The following is a 25,830-nucleotide window of genomic DNA, read 5'->3' as shown; positions in this document are numbered from 1 at the left end:
TGCACCCCCTTTCCAGCATTTCCACCCCACCTTGGCATATATTTTCCTAATAATGGCTGCATGTGCACCTTCTTTTGTGTTTATTTTCTAAAAAAGGACAAACAAAGGGGGTGTAAATACTGAACAATGGCGTAGAAAACTTGAAAGACGATGTGTAAAATTAAAATACTAGAAATGACTTGAAATATAATTCAAATTTGAGGAATGATAAACTGAAGGGCACCCTTGCAAAAACCAGCTACAAGGGTGCTCCCATTGGTCAATTTCAACAAAGTGCATCTATAACTGTACAGAACACTATTAAAATGGCGCAGAAATAGACATCATGAAGGGAAGTGATATATCCACCCCTTTTGATTACTTGGGACACCTAGCAATAGTGTATCAATGACTGTAGATGGGCATTATACTTCACGTCAGAAAAATGCACTTTGATATGAAGGACCAATGCCAGTGCCCTTGTAGACGATATTTTTTGCAAGGACGCCCTTTAGTTTATCATTCCACCCCTATAATCATGGTTTTAAATTTCGGCCGAAACGTTTCTTTCTGGCTGAAATATTTCAGTTTTGGCACAAACCGAAACGAAATTCGCATGAAGTCGTTTCTTTATAAGATTTCGCCCAAATCTTACAGAAATTTCACTGAAATGTCTTTGAAATTTTAGTTAAAATTTCATTTTTGGACTTTTTTTACAAAATTTCCACTGAAAATTTAAAAATATACACCGAAAGGTTATAATTTCCACTGAAATTCAAGAAATTTCCACCAAAATAGCCGAAATTTCAACCGAAATCGCCGAACTTGACACTGCAATTTTAGATATTTCGGTAAAAATTAAAAAATAAATGAAATAATAATCATATTTTTACATGAGTTTGGCCGAAATTTCAGCCCATTTCAGTTTTGGTGGCGGCTGAAATCGACACCGGAACTGAAATTTAAAACCTTGCCTATAATCACTGTAACCAAACTGAAAAATGAAAAACTATTTTTTTATTGGTAAAAAAAATGAAAAACTATAGGAATGATAAATGTGTTTTGGTGACGTGGATCTAATAGATTTGGATTAAAAGATCTGAAACCAAAACAATAAGTTGGATTAAGAGAGGCCAAGTCAGAGGAGTAATATTTTTATGTGATTGTAACAGTGAATCTGCCACGGTGCAACCTTTCCCTCTTGGCAGAAAACTTGCCATTTGAATCCTTTCATCATCTCTCAAAACAAACTTGTAGGACATGACAAAATAAAAACACTTTTCCCCAACCTAAAGGTGAGACATCTCAAGCTTTAAGAGAGGTGCCAAACATGCCTTCTTAGCTGGACTTGTGCAGATTAATTTCTTAGAAAAATTAGCTTCCCCCAAAAGTTATTGCACTTTAACCAACTTACAAAGCCCCCTCCTTAAATACCCAACCTCACCTCCCTCTTCCCTTCATTCATTCCCATTCTCCTCCCTCTCTCTCACAAAACCTAGAACTTGATTACATCTTTTTTGCGTACACACAAGAAGAAAATAAAATGAGTTATTCCAAAGCTCTTTTGGGATTTTTTGTTACCCTTGTTTTTCTCATTCTAGCTGTTCATGGGCAGCCTCTTGTTCCAGCTCTCATAATCTTTGGAGACTCTATTGCAGATGTGGGAAATAACAACAACCTCTATACTATTGTGAAGGCAAATTTTCCTCCTTATGGCAGGGATTTTATCAAGCATAAGCCCACTGGAAGGTTCTGCAATGGGAAACTAGCCTTAGACTTCACTGGTATTAATCTTCAAAGTTCAAACTTTATCTCTTTTTTCCCTTTTTATTTTGGCTACTGATATTGGCACTACATTGTTTTAATAATTTCATAAACTCTGCTTGTCTTTTCCTTTATATGGGCTTCTAAGGGCACTTCAATAACCTTTGACAGCTGTTTAAATAATAAAAGACAACCACAGTTCGTGCAATTATCAAAATTTTATAGTGCCAATATAAGTAGCCTTTGTTTTTCAATAATGGGGTTTTGATGACTTCTTTCTATATCCAGCTGAGAACCTTGGGTTCACTTCATACCCACCAGCTTATCTCAGCAAGGCAGCAAGAGGAAACAACCTCTTGATTGGAGCTAACTTTGCTTCTGCATCTTCTGGTTATTATGACAAAACAGCAAACTTATATGTATGAAGATAAAAAACTAATATCTTTCATACTTTTTTTTTCTGGGTTTCTTGTTAAGATTACATAGATGTCTCTTTTGGATTGTTTTTATTTACTCACATTTGAATTTTTGTTTTCCAGCATGCCATTTCCTTGACACAACAGGTAGAATACTACAAGGAATACCAATCTAAGTTGGTGAGAATTGCAGGGAAATCAAATGCAACGTCCATTTTGTCCGGTGCAGTCTATGTTTTGAGTGCGGGGAGTAGTGACTTCATCCAAAACTATTATATCAACCCTTTTCTTTACAAAGTCTACACTGCTGATCAATTCTCGGATATACTAGTGCAATCCTTCTCCTCCTTCGTTAAGGTCTGTCTTTAATCACTGTAGATTTGAGCTTATACACATGACTTGGGTGTATACATGCATAGGGAACACAAATAGATGAACTATTGCACGTAAATGGATGACATGAGAGAATATAGTGTTGAAGAAGTCGATGAGTTTGAGAGAGAGGAAATGATATTTCCACCTCTTTTGAACATTTCACCCATTTTATTTGTCTTTTCCTACAAGTAACTGCATTGATTTCTAAGTCCTTTTTGTTGTCTTTTCTTGAAAGAAAAGTTATTTCAGAAAAGACAAACAAAAGGGGTTGTCGCTTAAATAGAAATATAGGTAAATATATAGTAAACAAATTCTAAAATGAAAGGCGCCCTAGCAAAATCCCAGCCTCAAGGGCGCTCCATTGGGCTCCACCTCATCAAAGTGCAAATAATAGAAATTAAAAATGCAAAAGCAATGCAATAATTAATGCACTTTGATGTTCTGGAAACAATGGTGTGCCCTTCAGTTTAGCATTCCTGTAGGAATTTTTTTTTTTTTTTTATGATTTCCCAACTCTTGCCAACGTCCATCGCGAACAAGTGGATTGCTCGAAATCAGACTTTTCACTTTTCCGTTAATGGCTGAGATTACTTTAACAAATAAAATTTCTTTTAATCTCAGCCGCGATGGCTTGACCCAAGAACACATGTTCTTCAAAGCCATTTGGGTACATAGAATCATTCTTCTTTTATCTCTCATGTCCTACTCTTTCTAGAATAAGTTCTATTGTATCTGTTATGTTTGCAACTACTACAATTACTACTATAACAAAAGGTTACTATTATATATTGGCACTACCATGTTTTCATAATTGCACTAATTCACTTTGTCTCTTTATATTAAACCAGCTGTCAAAGGTTGGCGCAATTTCCAAAAAAACTCTCACAAGCAAATCAAGAAAGAAGAGACAATATGAGTTAGTGCAATTATCAAAACTTGGTAGTGCCAATATCAGTGGCCTAACAAAATTGTTTATTGGCAGAATTTGTATGGCTTGGGAGCAAGGAGAATAGGGGTGACGTCACTGCCGCCGCTTGGATGCTTGCCGGCTTCCATCACACTGTTCGGAGAAGGGAGCAATGCGTGTGTTAAGAGATTGAATAGAGACGCGGTCTCATTCAATAACAAGCTAAATGTGACCTCTCAAAGCTTGGTTAAGAGTCTATCTGGCCTTAAACTCGTCGTCTTCGACATCTACAACCCTCTTAGTGATCTAATCAAGAAGCCTTCTGACAGTGGTAACCAATACTTAAACTTGCCAACTTATGAAATCTCTCTTCCATGCTTTTTTTCTTTGACATACCTTAATTCCATGGCAAGCCAATGAAATTAGGCCACGTTTGGATACCCACAAGATTTAGATTTGGATTTCTCATATCTGCAGTTGAGATTTAGATTTGAACCTGGATCAGATCCTTAGATTTCTAAATCAGATACAGCAGCGAAAAAAAAAAAAAAACCAAATTTCAAATCTGTTTTGCAAGACATTATTTGGAAATCAATATTTGTGGCAATTACCTTCACCCTCGCTGCTCCTCAACCTTGCTGCAGCAGCAGCAAGGACGTCCCTGCCTCCCTCCCTCTCTCTCCATTGTACAACGTGACCATGAGGATGATTGATATATTTTGTACCCAAAACTCAAATTCAAATCCAAATACAAAACCGTGAGGTATCCAAATGTGGCCTTAAGGTTTGAAGATCTCATTGTCATTTAATTATTACATATACAGAACAATCCCAAGGTAAAACCGGGCTGACTTAGGCAAGTCAATGATTGTCTTTTACTTTTTAATTGGCTTGTGAGAGCTTTTTGAGAACTGTAGAGCTCCTTCAATACTAGAAGACAAGATGAGTAAGTAAAAATAACAAAAAAGGGTTGTGCTGATATCATTTCCCTTTAATAATCACTTGCAAAAGTATCAACATTCTATAACAATTTTCATTAATGCTCAAGATAGAAGAGAAAAAGAGATTGAAGAAGTTGATAGCTTAGCACAATCCATAACCTCTCTTCGATACACATTTTTCATCTTAACCTGCTGAGGAAATTAAAGGAGTGGCAGTACCAAATAATAGGGTTGGGAATAGAAATCCCATTGATAATTTGTGTTGAATGTATCCCTCTCTTGAATACCAAAGAGGACGCAGAGCCATATTGTTGGGACTTGAGAGAGAGGTCTGCCTTTCCCTTGTTAACTCTGGTTAGCTTTGTCATAACCTTCTCGAGTTTGCCAAAACTGACAACCCACTTTATGAGTGGACCGAAAGCACATAAACGCTTATAGACTTTATAAATTACCGTTACCTTTGAAACGTACTCCAAAATTTTTAAGGTTCTTCCTGTTGGAATCTTTACCAAACTCCAACCCTTTAATTAATGCCTCTGTAGTCCTGCGTTTATGACATGAGATTATGAGGGGAATGATTATGCTGGCACTTTTTTTTTTTTAACTTGGGACAGCCCCCTCTAGTGTAAAAGAGTAGGCATGATTCATGAATACAGTAGAGGGGGAGTAATAAAATGGGCGCATATATCACTTGCAAATTATTATTGACAAACATAACATTGAGCTTCTAGGAAAACTGGATCCCCTTGGATTGCAGGACATTTTGGAAAGTTTGGAAAGGAAAAATATTTCTAAAATTTTCTACTTTTTTTTAAGTATGAAAAAAACTAACTTGTACCAACACTGTTCAATTTTTCTTGCAAGGACCTTGAAAAAAGAAGCCTTGAACAAACCCTATTCAATTTCTACTTGTAAGGAACTGGGACAACAGGTGATAGAAAGTCACTATTGAAATCTGGTTCTGATGCTCATCCAGCATATTCGTTCTTATGCGTAACAAACGTGTGGGAAAATCCTCTTTAGATTTGCCTAAGATCTTTGGAATTCATTTATTTCTATTGGGGGGGGGGGGGGCTGGCTTTGGGTTGGTGCCGGCCACAAGAAAAACTGATTCAAAATCTAAGTTTGATTTTAGATTGGTTTTCCGGTCGGACTCTATTTCATCATTGTATTGTTAGAAAAGAGACTTCAGTACAAAAATTGTCACATTCAGCCACTGGTGATGGCTTTTGTTTGAAAATTTAACCTTTAAGGATATTTTGTCATTTTAATCACTTTTTTTTTATCACCAAAAAGACTTATGATAGGCCTTGCTTTGGATCTCTTATGGCCAAGAAATCACAAAACTGATGCATTCCTAACATCTATAATGTGTATTGTTTGTTGTTGAATGCGTTCCACTGATAAGCTCATTTTGTTGGTTTCTCTTGTTTAATCTTTAGGGTTCTTTGAGGCTAGGAAAGCTTGCTGTGGGACAGGGACCATAGAGACTTCAATTCTGTGCAATGTCAAGTCGCCAGGGACATGTGCCAACGCCACTGAATACGTGTTTTGGGACAGCTTTCATCCCTCCGAAGCGACAAACATGGTGTTAGCCAATGACCTCTTGATCCAGGGCATCTCTCTCATTTCCTAAACACTATTCTCAAACATTGTCCTCTCTCTCTCTCTCTCTCTCTCTCTCTCTCTCTCTCTCTCTCTCATTATAGATAATATTGATGTAAGGTGCTTTTGGTTAGAGTGGGTCAGAGTTGGTAGTGGTAATGGATCATTAGTTGAACTTTTCATGAGTGATTTCTCTGTGTGCAAGGCCATGTTTATTATTAATATATGTATGAATAAGAGATGAATGATTTTCTTGGTCCCTACTTCAAAGAATGCTTTTAGTGACGGATGAGAATTTTCTGTTTGGAAAACTAATGCGATCTCTCTATGATAAAAGTGCTGTGAGCTGGATAACAGAACCTCAACCCTTTTAGAACGAATAACTAATGAAATAGAAGCTAATTGTTTTAGGGTCTAATTTTCTTAATTCAGGTTTATAAATTTTATACTTGTATAAACAACACTATATGTGTATGTATTCTAACATCCGCTTCCTTCTAACCTCAACTCATGAGGGGTTTTAGGCACAACTTTATGAAATCCAATTCAAGATACGCGGCGTTGTTTTCATAGCCTCATCCCACAAAAGCTCAGGCAACGATGAGTTACATAAGATGCTTCTTTCCATATCCATACGAGTGCGATTTTGCCTTTAAGCCATCCCTATTATGCTCGAGCGTAACTAGTATTGTGTATTGAGTGAGAATATCATTCTCCTACATATTTAAGGAAAAATCTCCTGGATTTTAGGTCGCTTTCAGGTGTTTACGATAACGCTCTTCACCTCCATCGGGCATCACAATTTTAATATTTAAGTCATGTTTATTTTCAACTTCAGTATTATAGTGTTATAGATTTTAAACATGTCCAGGGCATTCAACTTTTCATAAATGGGATACATATAACAGTATCAAGAAAAGTCACCAATAAAGGTAATGAAGTATCTTTAACCACTAACCATTGGAGTCAGAAAAGAAACAATTCCTACATGAAATTCAATATATATATGAAGAGGAGAGCACCAATATCTATCCACCTAGTGCTTCTACAAGCATCCTCTAACCTAAGATCATAATATGCAAGCATAGGGGGTTTTACCTTGCTTTCTCAGCAAATATGAACTTAGGGCATTAATTCTTTGTGGGTGACCTATCAACTGTATAAGCGACACTCGATATCAAGTCTGATCTCTATTAATTAACCCTATATGGACATCACATTTGAAGGACTCTACATATAGCCCTTCCTAAAGTCTTTTTGGTTTTTCTACTTAGTGTCAACTTTAAACGGGTCAAGAGTGGCAAAATGAGTATTATCACAGTTTTCAATGCTAGAACTTTAACAATGAGGTCACACACTATTTTGGACTCAAAATCTAGTCTGAAAATTAAAAACAACTTGAAAGAAAATCCCTCAGAATGGGACCTCGTTTACCAAGCCATGGGTTACATTCTTCTAGTCCTGCTGGTAAATCGTTTGCGAACCTACATATTATATGATAATGAATCCTAGGGGATGCTCTGCATCATAATGCCACATAACAAACCAATATATTCAACTAAATGACTAGTGCACTGATCAAGAGAATAGCTAATTGTAGCAATGAAGGTCCCATCTGAGTCGAAGACATCATTGTTATCTAGCTTGATCTAGCCTCTTTGGGCACAAATGTTTTATTTGACCTGTGATGAGTACATGAAGAGTTGAATATACCAAGGTTGCCAGAGCGGGAAGCGAAGGCTCTCATAAAGGTGGGAAGTGGGAAGCGGGAAGGGGTTGGAGAATCTTTTTTAATAGTTAAATATTTTTAAAAAATAAAAAATTACTAAAAATATATAAGAAATAATTATATGAGCCAAATATTTGAAAAAAAAAATTTTTATTAAAAGATCAAACATTTACTTAAAGGAAAATCACTATCAGCTGAAATGCTTGTGTTGACTAGTGCGTTGACTAGTGCCGGACAGGAAGAAAAAAATTTAGAAACCAAAATATGAGATTTTTTTAACCCGACTTTTCATATTTAATAATGTTTAGACATGATAGAATTTATGAATTTTTAAAATTGGAAAAATACCTCATCGTTTGGAAGTTAAGATTTTGACCTGACCCGTTTTTTCGAATTTTGTACTAGAACTGGAAAGTTGACTTTTAATCATTTTAGATTCGGGTCTAGAAACAATTTTTAATAGATTCAAATGGGGGTTATTCCCATATTTACATGTAAATCTTAAGTACTTAAATGACATTACTTGTAAATACTAAGAAGAGGAAGAGAAGAGGACTACCAAGAGACAATGAGGGTAGATAGGAAACATGCGTCCCATAGAGTGGGATACGCGTTTCCCATAGAGTGGGAATCACGTTTCTCATGTTTCCGAAACAGGATTCCCAAAAATCGGAGAATCGAGAAGATTCCCGTTTCCAAATCGATTTTCGGGGAATCGAGATTCCCCATTTTGAGTAGAGATTCCTGCTTCCTTGGAATATACTACAGAAAATGTAGATTTTCAGCTAACCAAAGAAACAAAATAATTGAATTTGGACAAAGAATGAATGATTTGGTTCCTGATTGATCAATCACAGAACACAGTATGTCTAAAAATCTACTAGCTTACAAGAACTCTATGTTTTATAGTTTGCATAACTTTTAGATACTTCTCAGATCGGATTAATCTCACAAAATTGCTACTTCTACTGAGTATCCTGCAAACAGGATATTATATGCAAAAACATGGGCATTTAAGAAACCTCAACAACAGTACAGAGTTAGATTTATTGAAAGAAAATTACAGGTACTCAATAGATAGTCTTCTAACTAACCTTATTGATAGAATAAAATCGCAGCATAAACAAGTTTTTTGGTTCTCCTTGAGGCTATAAGGACCTCAAAATTGTTGATGCATCAAAAGATCCCCTTTATTTCTATCCTCTCACTTTGTCATAACTACTCTCAACCTGTGCAATTATATGTGAAATCACTTAGTAATAAGAATCTTTGATCTGATGTTCAATTTCTACTTGGTAAGGCTTGCAGTGCTTGTCAATAGCTATCCACCAAATTTCCGAAATGAATGTGCCGCATCGGTGCTACTGTTCTCCGGGGAGCATGGTGTCCCCTGGGAGATCACAATATGCATTTCCCTGAAAATAGCATGGGTAGTTGGTTTAACTATTTGCAAAGTGCTTGTCCAAGAAATTGCAATCAGGTAGAGTGTGTATTACTTACCTCCCCTGTAAGATGGGCTACACATCTTTTCTCAGCAAGCAACTCAGCTTCGGTCTGAAAAATGATTATCAAGTTTAGATCTTATGGTAGATGAGTTAAACGTGGAAGCAAACCTTTTTATAAGTGGAAGCAAACCTTTTTTATACGCTCGCGGAGGAAATTGTCAATGATTACATCGCTGGCTAGCTCATAGTCTCCATTTCCCTGAAAATTGGAGATCTACTGTTAAGAGGCACTGTTCAAGATAAATTAGATGAACAAACAACACAAAGCAAAATAACAAAAAAAAAAGAACCTCTGATCTACATGGCATGCTGAAAACAATATCCTCTGCTATACCGTAAGGGTTTCCATCGGTATAAACCTGGAATTGCAAGGCAAACAATGAAATTTCTAGTCAGACCTCACGAATAGGAAGTAACAAATATTCATTATATGAAACATTAACATGAAATGGTGGCTAGTAAGAAAAGAGAATGATGAAATAAAATTTAGTTTGAGACATGACATTACAATTTCTCAATCACAAGAATGTTTACCGCCATTATACGTTGGCCAAATTTTTTAAAAAATTATTACATATGCGCAAGCCTTTGAGAAACATTTCAAATGCATTTTGTACACTTACATTATCTTTTGATTAGCTTAATTGATTTCATTAACAATCAGGCTTTATGTTTTCTTTCGCACTGATTTTCATGGGATTTTGCACGTTTTTTAGCATTATCAGCTATCATATAAATGCCATTACTGCTGGTCTAAGCTGCACGGATCCAAAAAAAATTCCCATGTTGCAATAGAAATACTAGTTTACAAATTCAATTCGTTAAAGAAAAGCCAAAGAGCATAGTAATGAAGAGCCAGATGTGTAATTGGGGTTGGAAATATAAATAGAAAACCCTAAAGAAGTTTATTTACATAAAGGTGATCTCATTTCAACAAGATGATAGTGACTCAATAGTTGATAATAACGACAACAGAAGTGTTCAACAATTTTTGAGCAGTGCAACAATACCAATTGTGAGAGGCAAGATAAAAGTGGAATTATGTTTCCTATGATTTTGACCAGTGCAACAGTACCAATTGTGAGAGACACGATAAAAGTGGAATTATGTTTCATAAACTTAAATATTATCCATCTGCTGTCTTTGAGCAGTGCAACAATACCAATGATGCGAGGCACAATAAAAGCTGAATTATGCTGCATAAACATAAATATTATCCATCAGATGTCTATACTAATTGCATAGCTGAACCTACAAATGACATGTAGTCTGATACTATGCCAATCATATGTCCAGTATTTCCAATTTAATGGGGCAGTGAATTTGCATCTAGAGTTTCTGTTAGATAAAATACAAGTAAAGAAAATCTGGAATTCTAAAGTAGTATATTTGAGATGAGGTACACTGTCATGCCCTTAGAGAGGACATTGATCAGACGAAACCTTTCATAACCATATAGTCATTTCAATTTTCTTTATTGTAGTTCAATCCTGACGCCTCTTATTATCTAATATGCCCATGATAGGTTAATGACGGATTCTTTCTATACTGTATCTACAATAGCAGAAATATGCCACAAAAGGAACAGGGAGAACTGGAAGGTTCTGGGGAAGAATTCTATAATAAAATTCCTGACATTTGGATGAGTAAATTTCTTCCCTCCATCCAATCAAACTAATAAAAGTTCCAATATTAACTAGATGCTCAGTCAAACTTGCTCAACCTCACTGCTCAGTGAAGTGTGTTCAAACAAGTCTAAATCTATGCCACCGAGCAATCACTCGATCTCTTTCTTGCTGCATATTGGAGACTTTAGATTAGATTGATGAATGCACTAATATTTTAGTATCTCATGTTTGTTTTAAACTTTATATTTGCTAAATTTGAAGATTCTTTAGTTAAGGGCCCGTTTGGATATCGAGAAGATTTTGATTTGGATTTCTCATATTTGCAGCCCTTTTTGCTTTGTGATTTGGATGATCAAATCCTTGGATTTCCAAATCAGTGACTGACAGTGAAAAAAATCAGATTTCCAAATATGCTGTGGAAATAAGTAATTGGAAATCCACAGATCTGGCAGTTCCCTTCACCCTCTTTGCTCCTCAACCTCTCCCCTCCAGTAGGAAGTACCCCCTTTCCTCTCTGTCTCCCTCAACATGAGCTGGCGGATCTACTCATTTTGTATTCAAAACTCAATTCCAAATCCAAATACAAAATATGAGGTATCCAAACGGGCCCTAAATGAATATCATATTTATCCGATGATTTGTGGACACGGATACAAGTGTCGCGTGTTGACCCGGACATGGAGTGTCGGACACTGTAACCCCCCAAAATTTAGAAACGGGGACACGGCTAAAGTAGAAAGTATACGTGATATAACAACAAATATTAGATAAAGAAGAGCTAAAAAGAGTTAATAATAAAAGAGGTAAACACAATATGCAATAATAAAATAGAATGTCACACTTGACATGCATGTCCACACGCCCACATTAAGTCTAAAAGAAGCGTCGACATGGGTGGACACGCGTGTCGTGTCGGACACAGCAGGACACATGTGTCAGCAATAATTTCAAAGTGTCGGCAATAATTTCAAAGTGTTGGCTAAATCATAGTATTTATCTTGTTGCAAACTATCATTAGAAATCACTAATTTTAAATGCAAGTGTGTGTGTGTGTGGGCGCGTGCTCGTCCCCATTTCTAGATTATTAGGGGTTGCCTTATCGTACACCTTGTATCCGTGTCGACACTCACCCATGAATCCGTCAACAAATCATAGCGATTTTTTACATTTTCAGAGTGATTTTTTTTGAGAAAAACAATTCTCCATAAAATTTTAGCTTTCAACATAAATAAACATCTGCTAAGTTTATATAATTTTTTCGAAATGACATAAATTTTATAGCACCAAAAATATAGATAAATATTCCAATTTATTTCAAAACAAATTAAAACTTACAAATATTAATTATCTGCATCTTAAGAAAAAGTGCACAATGGATGGGTGTCTTGCCACTTAGCTCTATTAAAGTACTTTCTTATATTGCCACAATCACCAAACTAAATCCTACTAGTGTAATTGTCCATTGTGCAAATTTAATGTCAAAAATGTCCTTCTCCATGGTGACTTACAAGAGGAAGTTTACATGGAGGTTCCATGGTATGTTGGGGGCCTCATAAGTTTGTAAGTTACAAAAGGTAATCTATGCTTTAAAACAATCTCCTTGTACTCGGTTTTATAAGTTCCGCTCAATTGTTACCTAGTACAATTTTCGATTAGGTCATGTTGATCACTAATTGTTTGTACGGCGACTGACAAGTATTATCTTCATTCGAGCTATCTATGTGGATGACATTATAGTCATTGGAAATGATCAAAGAAAACATTGATGTAGAAAGGTGTTTGCAAACAAAAGATCTAGGCAAGGTGCATTAATTTCTTGGCATTGAAATTGCACGATCAAAACGTGGCACCAATTTATCAAAAATCTTCATTGGCATCAGGAGAAATAACAATACAAATTGAATCAAGCTTTGCAACTATAGCAAACATTTCTGATTAATCAATAACAAAGGTCTCTTTATAACCTTTAGCAACCAATCGAACCTTCAATCGCTCAAGAGTTACATTAGGAAGATAATCAACAATATGAACCCAACTATAACCAAATGCATGTTTTCTTGCAGATAGTTTAGATAGATCCCACATCCAATTTTTTCTAAGAGCAACCATTTCATCATGGCCTTCATTCCACATATTAGGTACAAAAACAGAGGAAAGATATAATCTAAAAATTTGGTAGGTGGGAGACCAATTAACAAAAGAAGCAAAACTAGAAACAATTGTAATCTAGCTACAAAACTAGAAACAATTGTAATCTAGTTACAATTAATGGGTATAGATTACAATTGATGGGTTTGTGAAGAAGAGGAAAAAAGAGAAAAAAAAAAGAAGTAATGGGAAAGCATACAACTGCCCTCAGTTACATGAATCAATAAAAGAACCCCAAACAAAAAAAAAATGTAAACCAGTTATTCATATTACAAGTATAAGCCCGACAATACTCCCCCTCAAGTGGGTGGGATGATATCTTACAGAGCTTCTTTCACATTTGTTGTTATCGTTCAAATTCATGCTTATTCTGAGATGTGTTTTTTTGGATGCATTTATCTTCTGCATATTCTCTGGCCACTTGACATAAGTTCTCTCCGAAGGGTGTAACTTGAATTATGGTTGGATTTCCCAATGCTAGCAAGTGGTATTGATGCTATTCTCTCAAGACTAGAAAGATTTAAACTTCTAGGCATGTTGTTTCTGATGAACTTACATTTTATAAGCATGTTGTTTTTTACGAACTTACATATTATTATCCTCCTTCAACTGCATTCGTATTATGGAGTAAGTGATGCACCACCATTGATGGTTCTTCCTCAATCTAACTTGTTAGGTAGTTCAGATCATGAGGACAACGACAATCAATATATATATATATATATAAGCCCAAGGGTTTCCATGGGTTAATCATCCACCTTACCTTCTTGTTTTGATGCTAGCAAACCAAAGTGATTAGCATTTATGGACTGATGTGTTGCTTTGAGGTGTTATGTTGTATACAGGAATTTCATGTCATAATCGCCATTACACAACTCTTCACAATACATGGCTTATGGATCAAGGAGCAAAGGAACCAAGAGCTTGCACCTACAGTGAAGACATCCTCATTTGAAGATGTTCAAATCAAGAAGCTCATCATGAAGATTCCACAAGTTCCCAACAAGTGTCAAGAAGAAGCTTGAAGTTGAACATGCCATGGTGACACCTCATATACCTCAACATGCATTGAAGATTGGAGGACAAGTCACAAGAGCCAAACAAGGTCAAGTTGTTCACTCAAGCTGAAGAAGTCCTAGAAAGTGCAAAGGAGCCGACACATTCCAAGAAGACTCGTGCTATTCATTTTTAGAATGTATTTGGAGTCCTCTTGATTTTATATTTAAATGCACTTTCAAAAGGTTTTCAAATGGTTTTCATACATAACTTTTTACATCTTTGAAAACCACACACACCCAAAAATGTGTTTGAAAACCTAGGACTTAAGCCCAAGACCATGGCCCAAAAGCCCCTGATTTTTAAAGTTAAAAATGGAATTTCACACAGGGCCGGTAGACCGGGCTTTGCCGGGCGACCGCGAGATAAAACCTGGAAGTCCAGGACATCTCAAAATTTATCGGGCCGGTCGACCGCAGATTGAGTTTTTGGAAATCCAGAAAACATCCAGCTTGGGCTCGGCGGACGACCGCAATGGGACGGTCGACCGCGGATAGGTTTTTTAGCTGAATTTTTGAGCGAACAGGTTAGCCTCGCCAGGCGACCGCCATGAGGTCGGTCGACCGCTGCAGTCGAGCAAACTAGTCATTGGGGCGTTTTCAACTTGACTTTTTCAAGCCAATTATTTACAGTTTTACCCCAAACAGTCATATTTTCAAATACACTATATATACATCATTAAAACCTATCTTCACAAACTTTTGAACATTTGAGAAAGATCAAATCCCATTTCTCTTTGAGCTTCAACATTTTATTTCAAAAGCAAAAACCTCTTTGATCTTCCATTTCTATATCTTATCAAGAGGCACTCCATAGGGCTTTACATTTATATTTTCTTGGAGTGATTTTGAGCATTCAAAGTTGTAATCCGCCTATTAAGAGGCATAAGAGTTTTTATTTTCTTTGTTCTTCATTAAGGGTCTTCTCTTCGGCCTCTTAAGAATCGTGACGACGAGGGTCTCCTCTTCGGCCCGTTAAGAATCGTGACGACGAGGGTCTCCTCTTCGGCCCGTTAAGAATCGTGAAGACGACATATGAGGGTGTGTCCCCTCGCCGAAGGCTTCGTGCAGATGGGCTTCGCTTTGGCTTTTGAGAATGGAAAAGCTTGGTCATGTAATGGCTCATAGATCCGGCCTTGAAGGAGGATCAAGATAGTGGAACTCACGTGCGGACGTGAAGAGTGGAGTAGGTCTTGTGATAGACCGAACCACTATAAATCTTGTGTTAATTGTCTCTCTCTATCTCTTCCTTTCCTTCTCTTGCACGTGTGGTGATTGATAATCTCTAGCCCTAACTTGTTTATTGTTTTAATGGAATAAGGGTTAGTAAATGCATTTGTATTAAATGTATAAACCCTAATTGCATTTATAATATTTATTTGAACAAGGGTTAGTTAAATGTGCATGATTAGAAAGTCTAAATCCTAGCTTTTATTGATATACCTATTTGAACAAGGGTTAGACTAATTAGTGCTTAATTAAATGGATTAATTTTTAATCTTTCCTTAATTAAGCTTAAAATTTCTAATTGAGCAATTCGCCCCCCCTCTTGGGTTGTCACACCTGTATTTTAATATATATATATATATATATATATATATATATATATATAGGGAAAACTGTTCGTGAGCTTGAGCTCATATAACCTTCTATGAGCTAGAGTGCTCAAACACATGGGTCCCACATTTTTTTTGGTGATCCGAACCATTCATTTGCAAGGCCCCATCATAGATAGGGTGTGTACCAAAAATCAAGTCCACTAGATTATCCTAACCCCTGAAAAAGTGGAGGGCAAAAATGGGCAGATTTGTCGACAAACAGTGTATCTCCATTTTTCCCTCCACTTTTGGATGGGTTAGAATGATCCTATGGACCTGATTTTTGTTTTACACCCTATCTATATAAAAAGGCCTTCCAAATGAATGCTTTGGATCACCCCAAAAAATGTGGGACCCATGTGTTTGTGGCACTCTAGCTCATATAAGCTATATGAGCTCAAGCTCACGAACAATGTCCCCATATATATATATATATATATATATATATAAGTTATATAAGTTATATAACTAAGTTATATAACGTAGTTATATAAGTTATATAACTTAGTTATATAACTTATATAACTACGTTATATAACTTATATAACTTAGTTATATAAGTTATATAAGTGAGGTGAGGTGATGGACATGTATCGTGCGGTCCGGCCCTGAGGGCAGATGAATGTCAGTAGGCTCAAGGGTGAAGGTGGTCTCTTGCGCCTAGAAATGGCCTTGTGTCAATGGTTGAATGGCGAAAAGCAGTCGGAGGTTCACACTTGTTCGAGACCGGCATAACCGGTCTCAGCTTCGAATGTTGGGGCCTTTTATCTAGAGCAACGGATCGAAGGGCTCCTTCACGGGCCCATCACCACGTGTCTACATCTTGCTGGTGGTTCGATTTTATCCCCATCATTCTCTATAAGAATGATACCTAGGAATTCTTGCTAAAAAATAAAAATGTTGTTGTCTACAAAACGGTTTACAGGTTTAGACATTAGTTTGATGAAACAATGAGTGTTGTCAAGATCGTTTGGGTAACATGGATTCAATTGAAGCATGGATTGTAGTATGATGAATCATTTTATCTTGTAGTCACTAAAATCTATCATTTTTAGATTAATATTGGCTCTAGCATATAGTTGTGGACAGGCTGTTCATTAAGCAGATGCAAAGAATGCCTGCTTATATGGGAAGTCAAAGGCAGAAGTTTTTATAGAGCAACCATGTGGATTCCAAAAATCAACTATAAAAAGCTTCATTTGAAAACTAATAAAGTCAATATAAGGGCTGAATCAAGGGCAAGGGAGCTGGTTTCATAGCTTTTGTTGATTCTTAAAGAAGAAAGGATATAGAGGTGCATGAAAAACAACATCCGATTTGTTAAGACAGCTAAATGTTGTCTGGTTCTTACCTTGCTATGTAGATGGTATTATTATCACTGGAAAAAAACTACTGAAGCTGAAACAATGAAGTCAAAATGAAGCGAAATTTTTAAAATAGAGAACTTGGTTCTCTTGACTATTTCTTGGCCATAAAGATAATGAACACCAAAAAGCATGATATGGAGTCAACAAATATATGCTTATTATCTCTTGAAAAAATATAAAAAAATGCTTTGGCATTTGTTAAATTTTTTTTCAAGAGATGATGAGCAATATTTGTTGACCACTTATCTTGTATTAAATAAGAGACACAATGCATAGATCAATAAGTGAAAATGCCTTTGTTTTACCAAATTATGGTGGAAATACTTTAATATCCGACATTCACTCGAACAGAAATATGAAAAGTGATGTTGTTGCCTATTCACATGCTTATTATTGGGTAGGTGATTTTAGTAGTAGATCTATTATAGATTATTGTGTTGTGTTCAATAGCTACCTCATAACTTGAAGAAGCAGCAAACAAGAACAATAGCTCGTTCAAGGGGGGGGAAAGGAACAAAGATCAATGGCCTTTGCAGCTATGCAGACCTAACATGTTGCAACATCCGATGCACGATTTAAAGATTCAGGCTAGATCATGTTTTATTTATTGTGACAATCAAAGCACTGTCTCAAGAAAGCACACTGCAATTGGCCATCATTTCATCTGAGAGGTGAATATGGCTAATGATAATTGACGGATTAACATACCTTTACTCTGGTTAACTTGCTAATAATTTTACAAAGTTACATGAGATAGAGATAAATATTTCAATGTTTCAAGAAATTTATTAGCTTGGGAGGGAGGGTTAAACCATTTTGTTTTGTTTTAATGTAGGATGATAGGTGATATATTTTCTTTCATCTTATTTTTACTGGTATTCACTTAAATAGTCATTCAGTCTGAATACCTAAAGAAAAGATAAGAGTCCCTCTCTGGATGTTTAACAGAACTCTTTCTCATGTATTATTCTCTTCATTTCTATCATTTAGTATATCTGTCTGTAATGGTTTAGAATTTTCTGCTTTTCACTCTTTCTCATGTATTATCCTCTTCATTTCTATCATATAGTGTAGAGGGCGAGCCATGGCGCAACGGTAAGGTTGCTCCATTGTGACCTGGTGGTCACGGGTTCGAGTCACGGAAACAGCCTCTCTGCAAAGCAAGGGTAAGGCTGTGTACATCTAGCCCTCCCCAGACCCCACAATGGCGGGAGCCTCGTGCACTGGGCGGCCCTTTTATTTCTATCATACAGTATATCTGTCTGTAATGGTTTAGAATTTTCTGTTTTTCATCCGATGTAATGGATCTGATTGAGACTTTAAATTGATGAAAATGATTTGGTTTAATTAGATTTTCATGATACTTTTTATTATAAGCTTAAAAGTTAAAACACATTGCACCAGTAAAATTTTGCATCACTAAACAAACCCACTTTATAACCTATGTATATGACAACTAAAACCAAACTAAATAAAAAAAATCTTTTTTAATTGCATAAGCTTTTCAAGTTTTTCACTTTTTCTCCATTTCCAGAAATTTCAGTTCGTTATGATATTATAAGCTCCCAATTAATATAGCTCGGTTTCAGACGACATAACACACACTTGACAAGTCATAACAGTTTCATCCCTGCAAAGTCACACTAAATCGAATTTTTAGAGCACGGAAGTAACATAACACAAAGAGTGAGGTCAATATACCAGAGAGCCTATGTTCTTACAGAGAAATAACTGATGGCCCAAATAAATTATTTTTCAATGAAAACCATCTTATTGAATGAAGTACCAAAACATTCAATATATCTACTGATTATTAATTTACCCCCGATGAAAACCAATCGCCTTTGGGAGTGGGAGTGATAAGGGACCTAACTGATGGCCCACCCAGATAAATTATTTTTCAATGAAAAACTTCTTATTGAAAGAAGAACCAAAAAATCAATATATCCACTTATCATTAAATTACCCCTGAAGAAAACCAATCGCCTTTGGGAGTGGGAGTGACAAGGGACCTTATGGCATCAACAATTGACACAGCAGTTGATGCAGCTGAAGATCTGCCCCATTTTTGGATTAAAACACCTCCCCTCTGCATATCAGGTTTCAACATTAGTACTTATAAATTAAATATAACAAGAGCAACAAACTACCAATAGATTGCAGCCGTAAAACCAAAGTAAAAACTGAAATGATTGTTCTACTACTGCATGATCATGCTTTCATATTGGAGATAAATTGGTTGACTATGAGCTGGTCTAAGAACAGTCACTAAAAAGATTCATGGCATCAAAATAATGGCCACGCATTACCTAGGAAGGGCTTTAATTAAAAACTATCTGGCAACAAGGCGGACCACAGCAAACCCTTTTTCTTTTGACACAGCATACTTTTTCATAACAGAGGTATGATCACCTCATTAACTGCACTTTATTTAATTTGTAGCAATGTAATTATACCTTCTGAACTCTTTCAGTGAAGTCTCTCTCTAGCCACTTGGTGTCGGTGATAACATCTTTCACAGGCATGCCACTGATTTTAGCATTTAAAAAATCTGGAACCTGTTGAAAATATTATGTAAGAAACTAAATGACTAATTTCAATTCACATAAGCAAGAAAGTTACAAAAAAAATCACTGTATCATGCAAAGTTGACAACGTTTAGTATATTGAACCTAAAACTGACCTGAGTAGTTGAGTGGTTTCCCCAGATGGTCATATTTGACACTTGATCATAAAATACACCTGCTTTAAGTGCTAGCTGCACAAACCACATTCCGGAAACTATAATACTTCAATGCATATGCATAGTGATCGCCAAAACAATAAAGCCTAAGCAACCAAAAACGTGCTTAAAACCACATATACCTGGCATTTGGCCCTATTCTCATCCAACCTAGTCAAAGCATGGAAATTCTTTGCAGGTATGTTTGGTGCATTTTTCAAGCAAATTAAAGCACTGGATACAAAAGGGACCAGAATTAGCAATAGTAATTATCACAAGATAAGCGCATCCCTCAAACACATTAATCAAGTCAGAAAAAAATCTCACTTTGTATTGCATGGGTTGCCGACAACCATCACTTTAACATTACGAGATGCAACGGCATTCAGTGCCCTTCCCTAGATAAACATTCAAAATCAAACATAAATGAAAATTTTGACAAATAATAACTTAAGATATAATCTTGTTTTATGTGTAAATTATAGCGAATACTGGAACTGACTACTAGTGGCACCTGTTCAGCAAAAATCTGTCCATTTATGTCTAACAAGGCTGCACGTTCCATTCCAGGCCCTCGGGGTTTTGCCCCAATCAGAAGAGCCCATTCTGCATCTTTGAAAACCTCATATGGATCGATTCCTATGTTTACTTGCCTCAACAAAGGAAATAAGGAATCTTCCAATTCCATAGCAACACCTGTGTATTAAATGTGTATTTGTGAAGATGTAGAAACATTAATCACTGTTACTGTATATTGCGAGTTTCAAGTACAAGATAGAAAAGGTAGGATAAGAACAAATGTTTGCTTTTGGAGTTTCAAGAAATAAAATTTCATGCATATTACTCACAATAAAAAAATCATTTATAAATTGAGGACTACTATTACCAAAACAAGGGTGTGCGAGTTTTGTTTCAGTAAATTTATCTAATTAGCTTATATTCCAAACCAAAACAAGGGTGCGCGAGTTTTGCTTCGGTAAATTTATCTAGTTAGCTTATATTCCAAAGATATTGGTCAATCTCAATCTCATACTAAAAATTTACAGTTGTTCAAAAAAAAAGATTAGCCATTATCTTAGTAAACCTGAAGGAAAGAGACATAAATAGCACAACAGATAGAAAAGCACGATAGGGAGGAGACAAGGTAGCATTCAACACTGTTGTTGTGCTCCCTAGTCAGTCTTTGTCTTCTCGGCTTTATGCCTTATCCCCTCTTTTCCGGGAGATGGCTTCCATATCCATCATTGGTCGGCTCTCTTACATGCGACGGACATTTCCCGTCGACCTCTCTTTTCTGGGCGATGGTATCCCCATCGTTGGTCGGCTCCTTTTCAGGCGACGATGTTTATGCCGTCGACCTTGTCTCTAGACGATGGTTTCCCTATCGTTGGTTGGTTATCTTCTCCCTCCTTTTCTGAGTGATGGCTTCCATATTCATCGTTGGTCAACTCTCTTACAGGCGACGGTCTTTTCCCGTCGACCTCTATTTTCCGGACGATGGTTTCCCCATCGTTGGTCGGTTCTTTTCAGGTGACGATGTTCATGCCGTCGACGTAGTCTCTAGACGATGGTGTCCCCATCATTGGTTGGTTTATCTTTTCCCTCCTTTTATTCTTGTCTTTAAGTGACGATGTTCATGACGTCGACCTCGTCACCAGACGATGGTTTCCCCATTGGTGGTTGTCTTCTCTTGGTGTTGTACTACTTCACCGATGTTCGTTGTGCGCGCCTTTGGTGTGCCTTTTTTGCTCGATGGATCGCTACTATTTCCCTGCTGAGGTGCTTCTGTTCGATCCTTCGTGGTTTGCAACTTTATTTGTTCGGTTCTCATTCAGGGGGAGGCCCTATTCTGTTCGCACTCGCCATAGTGTTGCTTTAGGGGGAGTTGTTCCTTTTTGGTAGCCCCTTATCTTGACGATTGTACTCTCATGGTGGCCGTTATCTTTTACTATGCTTTCAAATGAGCTTATTGTACTTTTTGTCATCTTTAGTTGTTTGTTGTAGTTTCTTTGTAGCAAGCTGGAGTTCCATAATATACACACTCCAGCTTGAGGGGGAGTGTTGAAGAGTGGTGAGGAGAGAATGAGAGAAAGAAATTGTGAGTTGGGAAAATCTCCCCCTCACTTATGTATTTATATAAAGAGACATACAAAAGACAAATATGCCCGTAGGCATATATATTCACTAACACTCCCCCTCAAGCTGGAATGTATATGTCAAACATTCCTAGCTTACTACAATTATCACACAATTTGGCTTTGTCCAATGGCTTGGTAAACATATCCGCTAATTGGTCCACCGATCTAGTCAACACTGTGCATATTTCTCCGTTTTGAATCCGATGCTGGATGAAGTGGCAATCAACCTTCGATATGTTTAGTTCTCTCATGAAAGACTGGATTTGTGGCAACGTGAATCGTTGCCTTGTTGTCACAATATAACTGAGAAGGAGCTGAAGGGGAGAAACCGATCTTTGACAAGAGAGAGTGTAACCAAATGAGCTCTCCACTCGTGTGCCATAGCTCTATATTCCATCTCTGCACTAGATTTGGAGATAACATCCTGTTTCTCACTCCGCCATGACATAAGGTTACCTCCCACAAATGTGCAGTATCCTGTGGTAGGTCTCCTATCAACTGGAGATCCTGCCCAATCTACATCTGTGTATCCTTCTATCTTTTGATGCCCATGTTTCTTGAATAGCAACCCTCTACCTGGAGTACTTGTCAAATACCGAAGAATCTGAAGAACTGTTGCCCAATGTGAAGTACGAGGTGAACTCATATGTTGGCTGACAACACCAACAGCAAATGAGATATCTGAGCGTGTGACTGTAAGGTAGATAAGTTTACCAACCAGCTTCCTGTATCTGCCTGGGTCATCTAACAATTCTTCCTCTTCAGGTAGTAACTTCACATTTGCGTCCATGGAAACTGAGGCAGGTTTCACTTCAAGATAACTTGTCTCCTCAAGTAAGTCTAAAACATATTTCCTCTGTGAGAGAGAAATCCCCTTTGTCGAATATGCAACTTCAATACCCAAGAAGTATCTAAGACGACCCAAATCTTTGGTAGAGAACTCATTTTACAAGAAGGTCTTCAATTTATGGATCCCAACTGTATCACTACCAGTGATGATGATGTCATCGATATAGACTATCAAAAGTATACACCCAACTGTAGACTGATAGCTGAAGACAAAATGATCAACTGCACATTGCTTCATGCCAAAGCGCATAATGGCATCACTGAACCTTCCAAACCATGCTCTAGGAGACTACTTGAGACCGTAAATGGATTTCTTTGATCGACACACAGAGGATGGCATCTCCCCCTGAGCAACATACCCAGGAGGTTGCTCCATGTAAACTTCCTCTGTGAGCTCACCATGAAGAAATGCATTTTTGACATCTAACTGATGTAGAGGCCAACCCTGATTGACAGTAAGAGAAAGTAGAACACGCACTGAAGGAATCTTCGCCACGGGAGAAAAGGTCTCACCATAGTCCACCCCAAACGTCTGAGTGTACCCTTTGGTAACCAAGCACGCCTTAAGGTGTTCAATAGAGCCATCTGGCAAATATTTGACCGTATAGACCCAACGACACCCAACATGGCATGCACCAGGAGGCAGAAGAACTAAATCCCAAGTTTGATTGGCCTGAAGGGCATCCATCTCAAGGTCCATAACAGCGCCACCCCGGGTGATCAAGTGCTGCAGCTAAGGACTCTGGTAAAGAAACAGAAGATAGAGATGACACAAAACTGCGGAAAGCAGGGGTGAGAGCATCATATGAAAGAACAGACGAAATAGGATGAGCAGTACTATGAGAACAAGTGCGGGAGGCAATAGGAGAGTCGATAGATACCTCGGATGTGGAAGGAGGAAGCTCCTGATGGGCTGGCGATGATGCTGCCGGAGATGAATGAGATGCAGAGGAATGGCGGCACTGATAGGTCTTCTTAATGACTGGAGTTGGAGGCCGAGCAAGTACCTGTAAGGGAAGAGAGGTCTTTGGAACAGGAACCACAGAAGGGGAAGGTAAGAGGGATGATGGAGATGGACGGACTACCGGGTCAGGAAGAACGGGAATCGGTAGAGGAAGATCTGAAGAATGAGAGAGAAGGGTCGTATCCGGAGAGCTCAAAAAGAAGGGCTTAGTCTCGAAGAAAGTAATATCTGCCTCCATAGGATCGACGCAACCGAGGGCTATAACAGTGATAACCTTTCTAGGTCCGTGAGTAGCCGAGAAAAAGGCATCGTTCAGATTTAGGATCTAATTTATCCAATCCAGGCCCAAGGTTGTGGAAAAAGCAAACACACCCCGAATACCCGAGGAGTAATAGGAAATGGCTCATGTTGAGGACGTAAAATTGAGAAAGGGGATGAGCCGCCTAGAACCGAGGAAGGAAGTCGATTGGCCAGATAGTTAGCAGTGAGAACTGCATCACCCCAATAAGACTTGGGAACTCGCATCTGGACGAGAAGAGTGAGAGCTCCATCCAATAATGATCGCATTTTCCGTTCGGCAACACCATTTTGTTGAGAGGTGTGAGCACAGGAAGATTGATAAAGGATACCATGAGTGGAAAGGAACTCTTCAAAATTATTGGATTTTGAGAAACATTCCCTGGCATTATCAGTGCAAAGGCCTTTAAGAGTGCAATTAAATTGGTTAGTAACTTCTAAATGAAAAGCACAAAAAACAGAGAACACTTATGAGTGATCTTTCAGTAAATAAAGCGAACACATACGTGAATAATCATCAATAAAAATGACAAAATAACGATGTCCAAAAACAGAGGTAGTCCGCGAGGGACCCCACACATCGGAATGCACTAAATCAAAAGGGTGCGAGGCCAGACTAACAGGCCTAAACGGGAAGGACACCCTATGGTGTTTCCCAAGTTCATAGGCCTTGCACAAAAAAGGGGTAATAGAAGAAGAAACGATAGATGTCAGCCGTAAATGATCAAGGCTAGGATGTCCAAGACGGCAATGCCACTGATATGCGTCGCTGGAGCTGTGTAAAATGGTACGAGGAGGGCTACAATCCAAACTATAAAGCCCATCAATCTCACGGCCCGAGCTAATCGTCCTTCAAGTCAAGAGATTCTGAAACAAGCAATAAGAGGGATAAAATGAGATAGAACAATTGAGATTTTTAGTAATCTGACTAACTAAGAGTAAACTAGAGGGTGACTTTGGCACACATAGAACAGAGGATAATGTTAGACCAACACGAGGAGAAATATCACCAACAACAGAGATAGGAGTGGAGCTCCCATCAGCAAGTGTGATGGACTGATAAGAAAGTGGACGAAAGGAACTAAGTGAGGTAGAAGTACCTGTCATATGATTGGAGGCTCCAGAATCTATGATCCAAGAGCTAGAGCTAGTAAGAAGAGATGCAGGGGAGCTACCTGGCTGAGCAAAAGTCGCAGTCGGGGGATGGCTGGTAGACCTAAGACGATGTAACTCATCATAGTCGAAACGAGACATAAAGACCCCATCAGCCTGAGGCCCAGTGCTGGGTGGAACTGAAGGAGAGGGGGGCTCGGAAGATTCTGGTGCTGCAAGATTTGCGGAGCGGCCAAAACGAGCCTCAGAGGAAGAACAAAGCTCAAGGTGCAGTACATAGCAAGTCTCCATATAGTGTCCCTCACGATGACAGTGCAAGCAATATGGACGTGGTCGGCCACCACGCCTTGCAGGAAGATCACGTCCACCACCACAACCACCACGACCAGAATCAATGCCAGAGCCACGGCCAAAGGTGCCCCCACCACTTGTAGCATGATCACCTATGCCATAGGCAACAGTAGCAGTACTATCGACCAAAGGAGCTGACACAGAGTCAGTAAGAACACATTGTTGGGCACGCAAGTAAACCTCGAGAGGGCATCGTGCAAAACCCAAATATCTACTGACAAAGGTGCATGAACTCATGACCCAAAGTCTCGAGAAACTGAACGACACGTATTTGATCACGCTGCTGAGCGGCCGTAGTCAAATTAGTGGTAAGAGGCATAAGGACATCTAACTGCTGGCAATGGGAAACAAACTGACTGTAGTAGGTCGAGAGAGGAGT

At 37.9% G+C, this 25,830-nt stretch overlaps 2 protein-coding genes across 2 annotated transcripts in view; one reads left to right on the top strand and one right to left on the bottom strand.

The window, feature by feature from the left end:
- Positions 1-1,421: 1,421 nt before the first annotated feature.
- LOC143883727 (GDSL esterase/lipase At5g22810-like) lies at positions 1,422-6,250 on the top strand. The gene is made up of 5 exons (XM_077387046.1): positions 1,422-1,763; positions 2,032-2,162; positions 2,283-2,516; positions 3,517-3,772; positions 5,825-6,250. Exons 1-5 carry the CDS (start codon positions 1,523-1,525, stop codon positions 6,016-6,018), a joined length of 1,056 nt encoding a protein of 351 aa, XP_077243161.1. The 5' UTR covers positions 1,422-1,522; the 3' UTR covers positions 6,019-6,250.
- Positions 6,251-8,735: 2,485 nt separating this feature from the next.
- The window catches only part of LOC143885449 (malate dehydrogenase [NADP], chloroplastic-like), a 37,400-nt gene continuing 20,305 nt past the window's right edge, over positions 8,736-25,830 (bottom strand). The window contains exons 5-14 of the mRNA XM_077389639.1: positions 20,254-20,435; positions 20,067-20,137; positions 19,883-19,973; positions 19,701-19,775; positions 19,474-19,575; positions 18,984-19,106; positions 9,512-9,580; positions 9,352-9,420; positions 9,217-9,270; positions 8,736-9,131 (exon numbers count right to left, since the gene is read on the bottom strand). Of these exons, the coding sequence (XP_077245754.1) occupies positions 9,078-9,131; positions 9,217-9,270; positions 9,352-9,420; positions 9,512-9,580; positions 18,984-19,106; positions 19,474-19,575; positions 19,701-19,775; positions 19,883-19,973; positions 20,067-20,137; positions 20,254-20,435 (890 nt within the window). The 3' untranslated portion in view covers positions 8,736-9,077. The remainder of the gene's footprint in view (positions 9,132-9,216; positions 9,271-9,351; positions 9,421-9,511; positions 9,581-18,983; positions 19,107-19,473; positions 19,576-19,700; positions 19,776-19,882; positions 19,974-20,066; positions 20,138-20,253; positions 20,436-25,830) is intronic.

This window comes from Tasmannia lanceolata, unplaced genomic scaffold (assembly GCF_043159265.1).
Source record: "Tasmannia lanceolata isolate RefF3 unplaced genomic scaffold, GAP_Taslan_0.1 ptg000008l, whole genome shotgun sequence".
NCBI lineage: Eukaryota > Viridiplantae > Streptophyta > Magnoliopsida > Canellales > Winteraceae > Tasmannia > Tasmannia lanceolata.
This window is presented reverse-complemented; position numbering and strand designations above follow the sequence as displayed.

Coding starts and splice junctions, on each gene's coding strand:
- LOC143883727 (XM_077387046.1), top strand. CDS start 1,523: ATGAGTTATTCCAAAGCTCTTTTGGGATTTTTTGTTACCCTTGTTTTT. Junction 1,764..2,031: donor ACTAGCCTTAGACTTCACTG/GTATTAATCTTC, acceptor TTCTATATCCAG/CTGAGAACCTTGGGTTCACT. Junction 2,163..2,282: donor ACAAAACAGCAAACTTATAT/GTATGAAGATAA, acceptor TTTGTTTTCCAG/CATGCCATTTCCTTGACACA.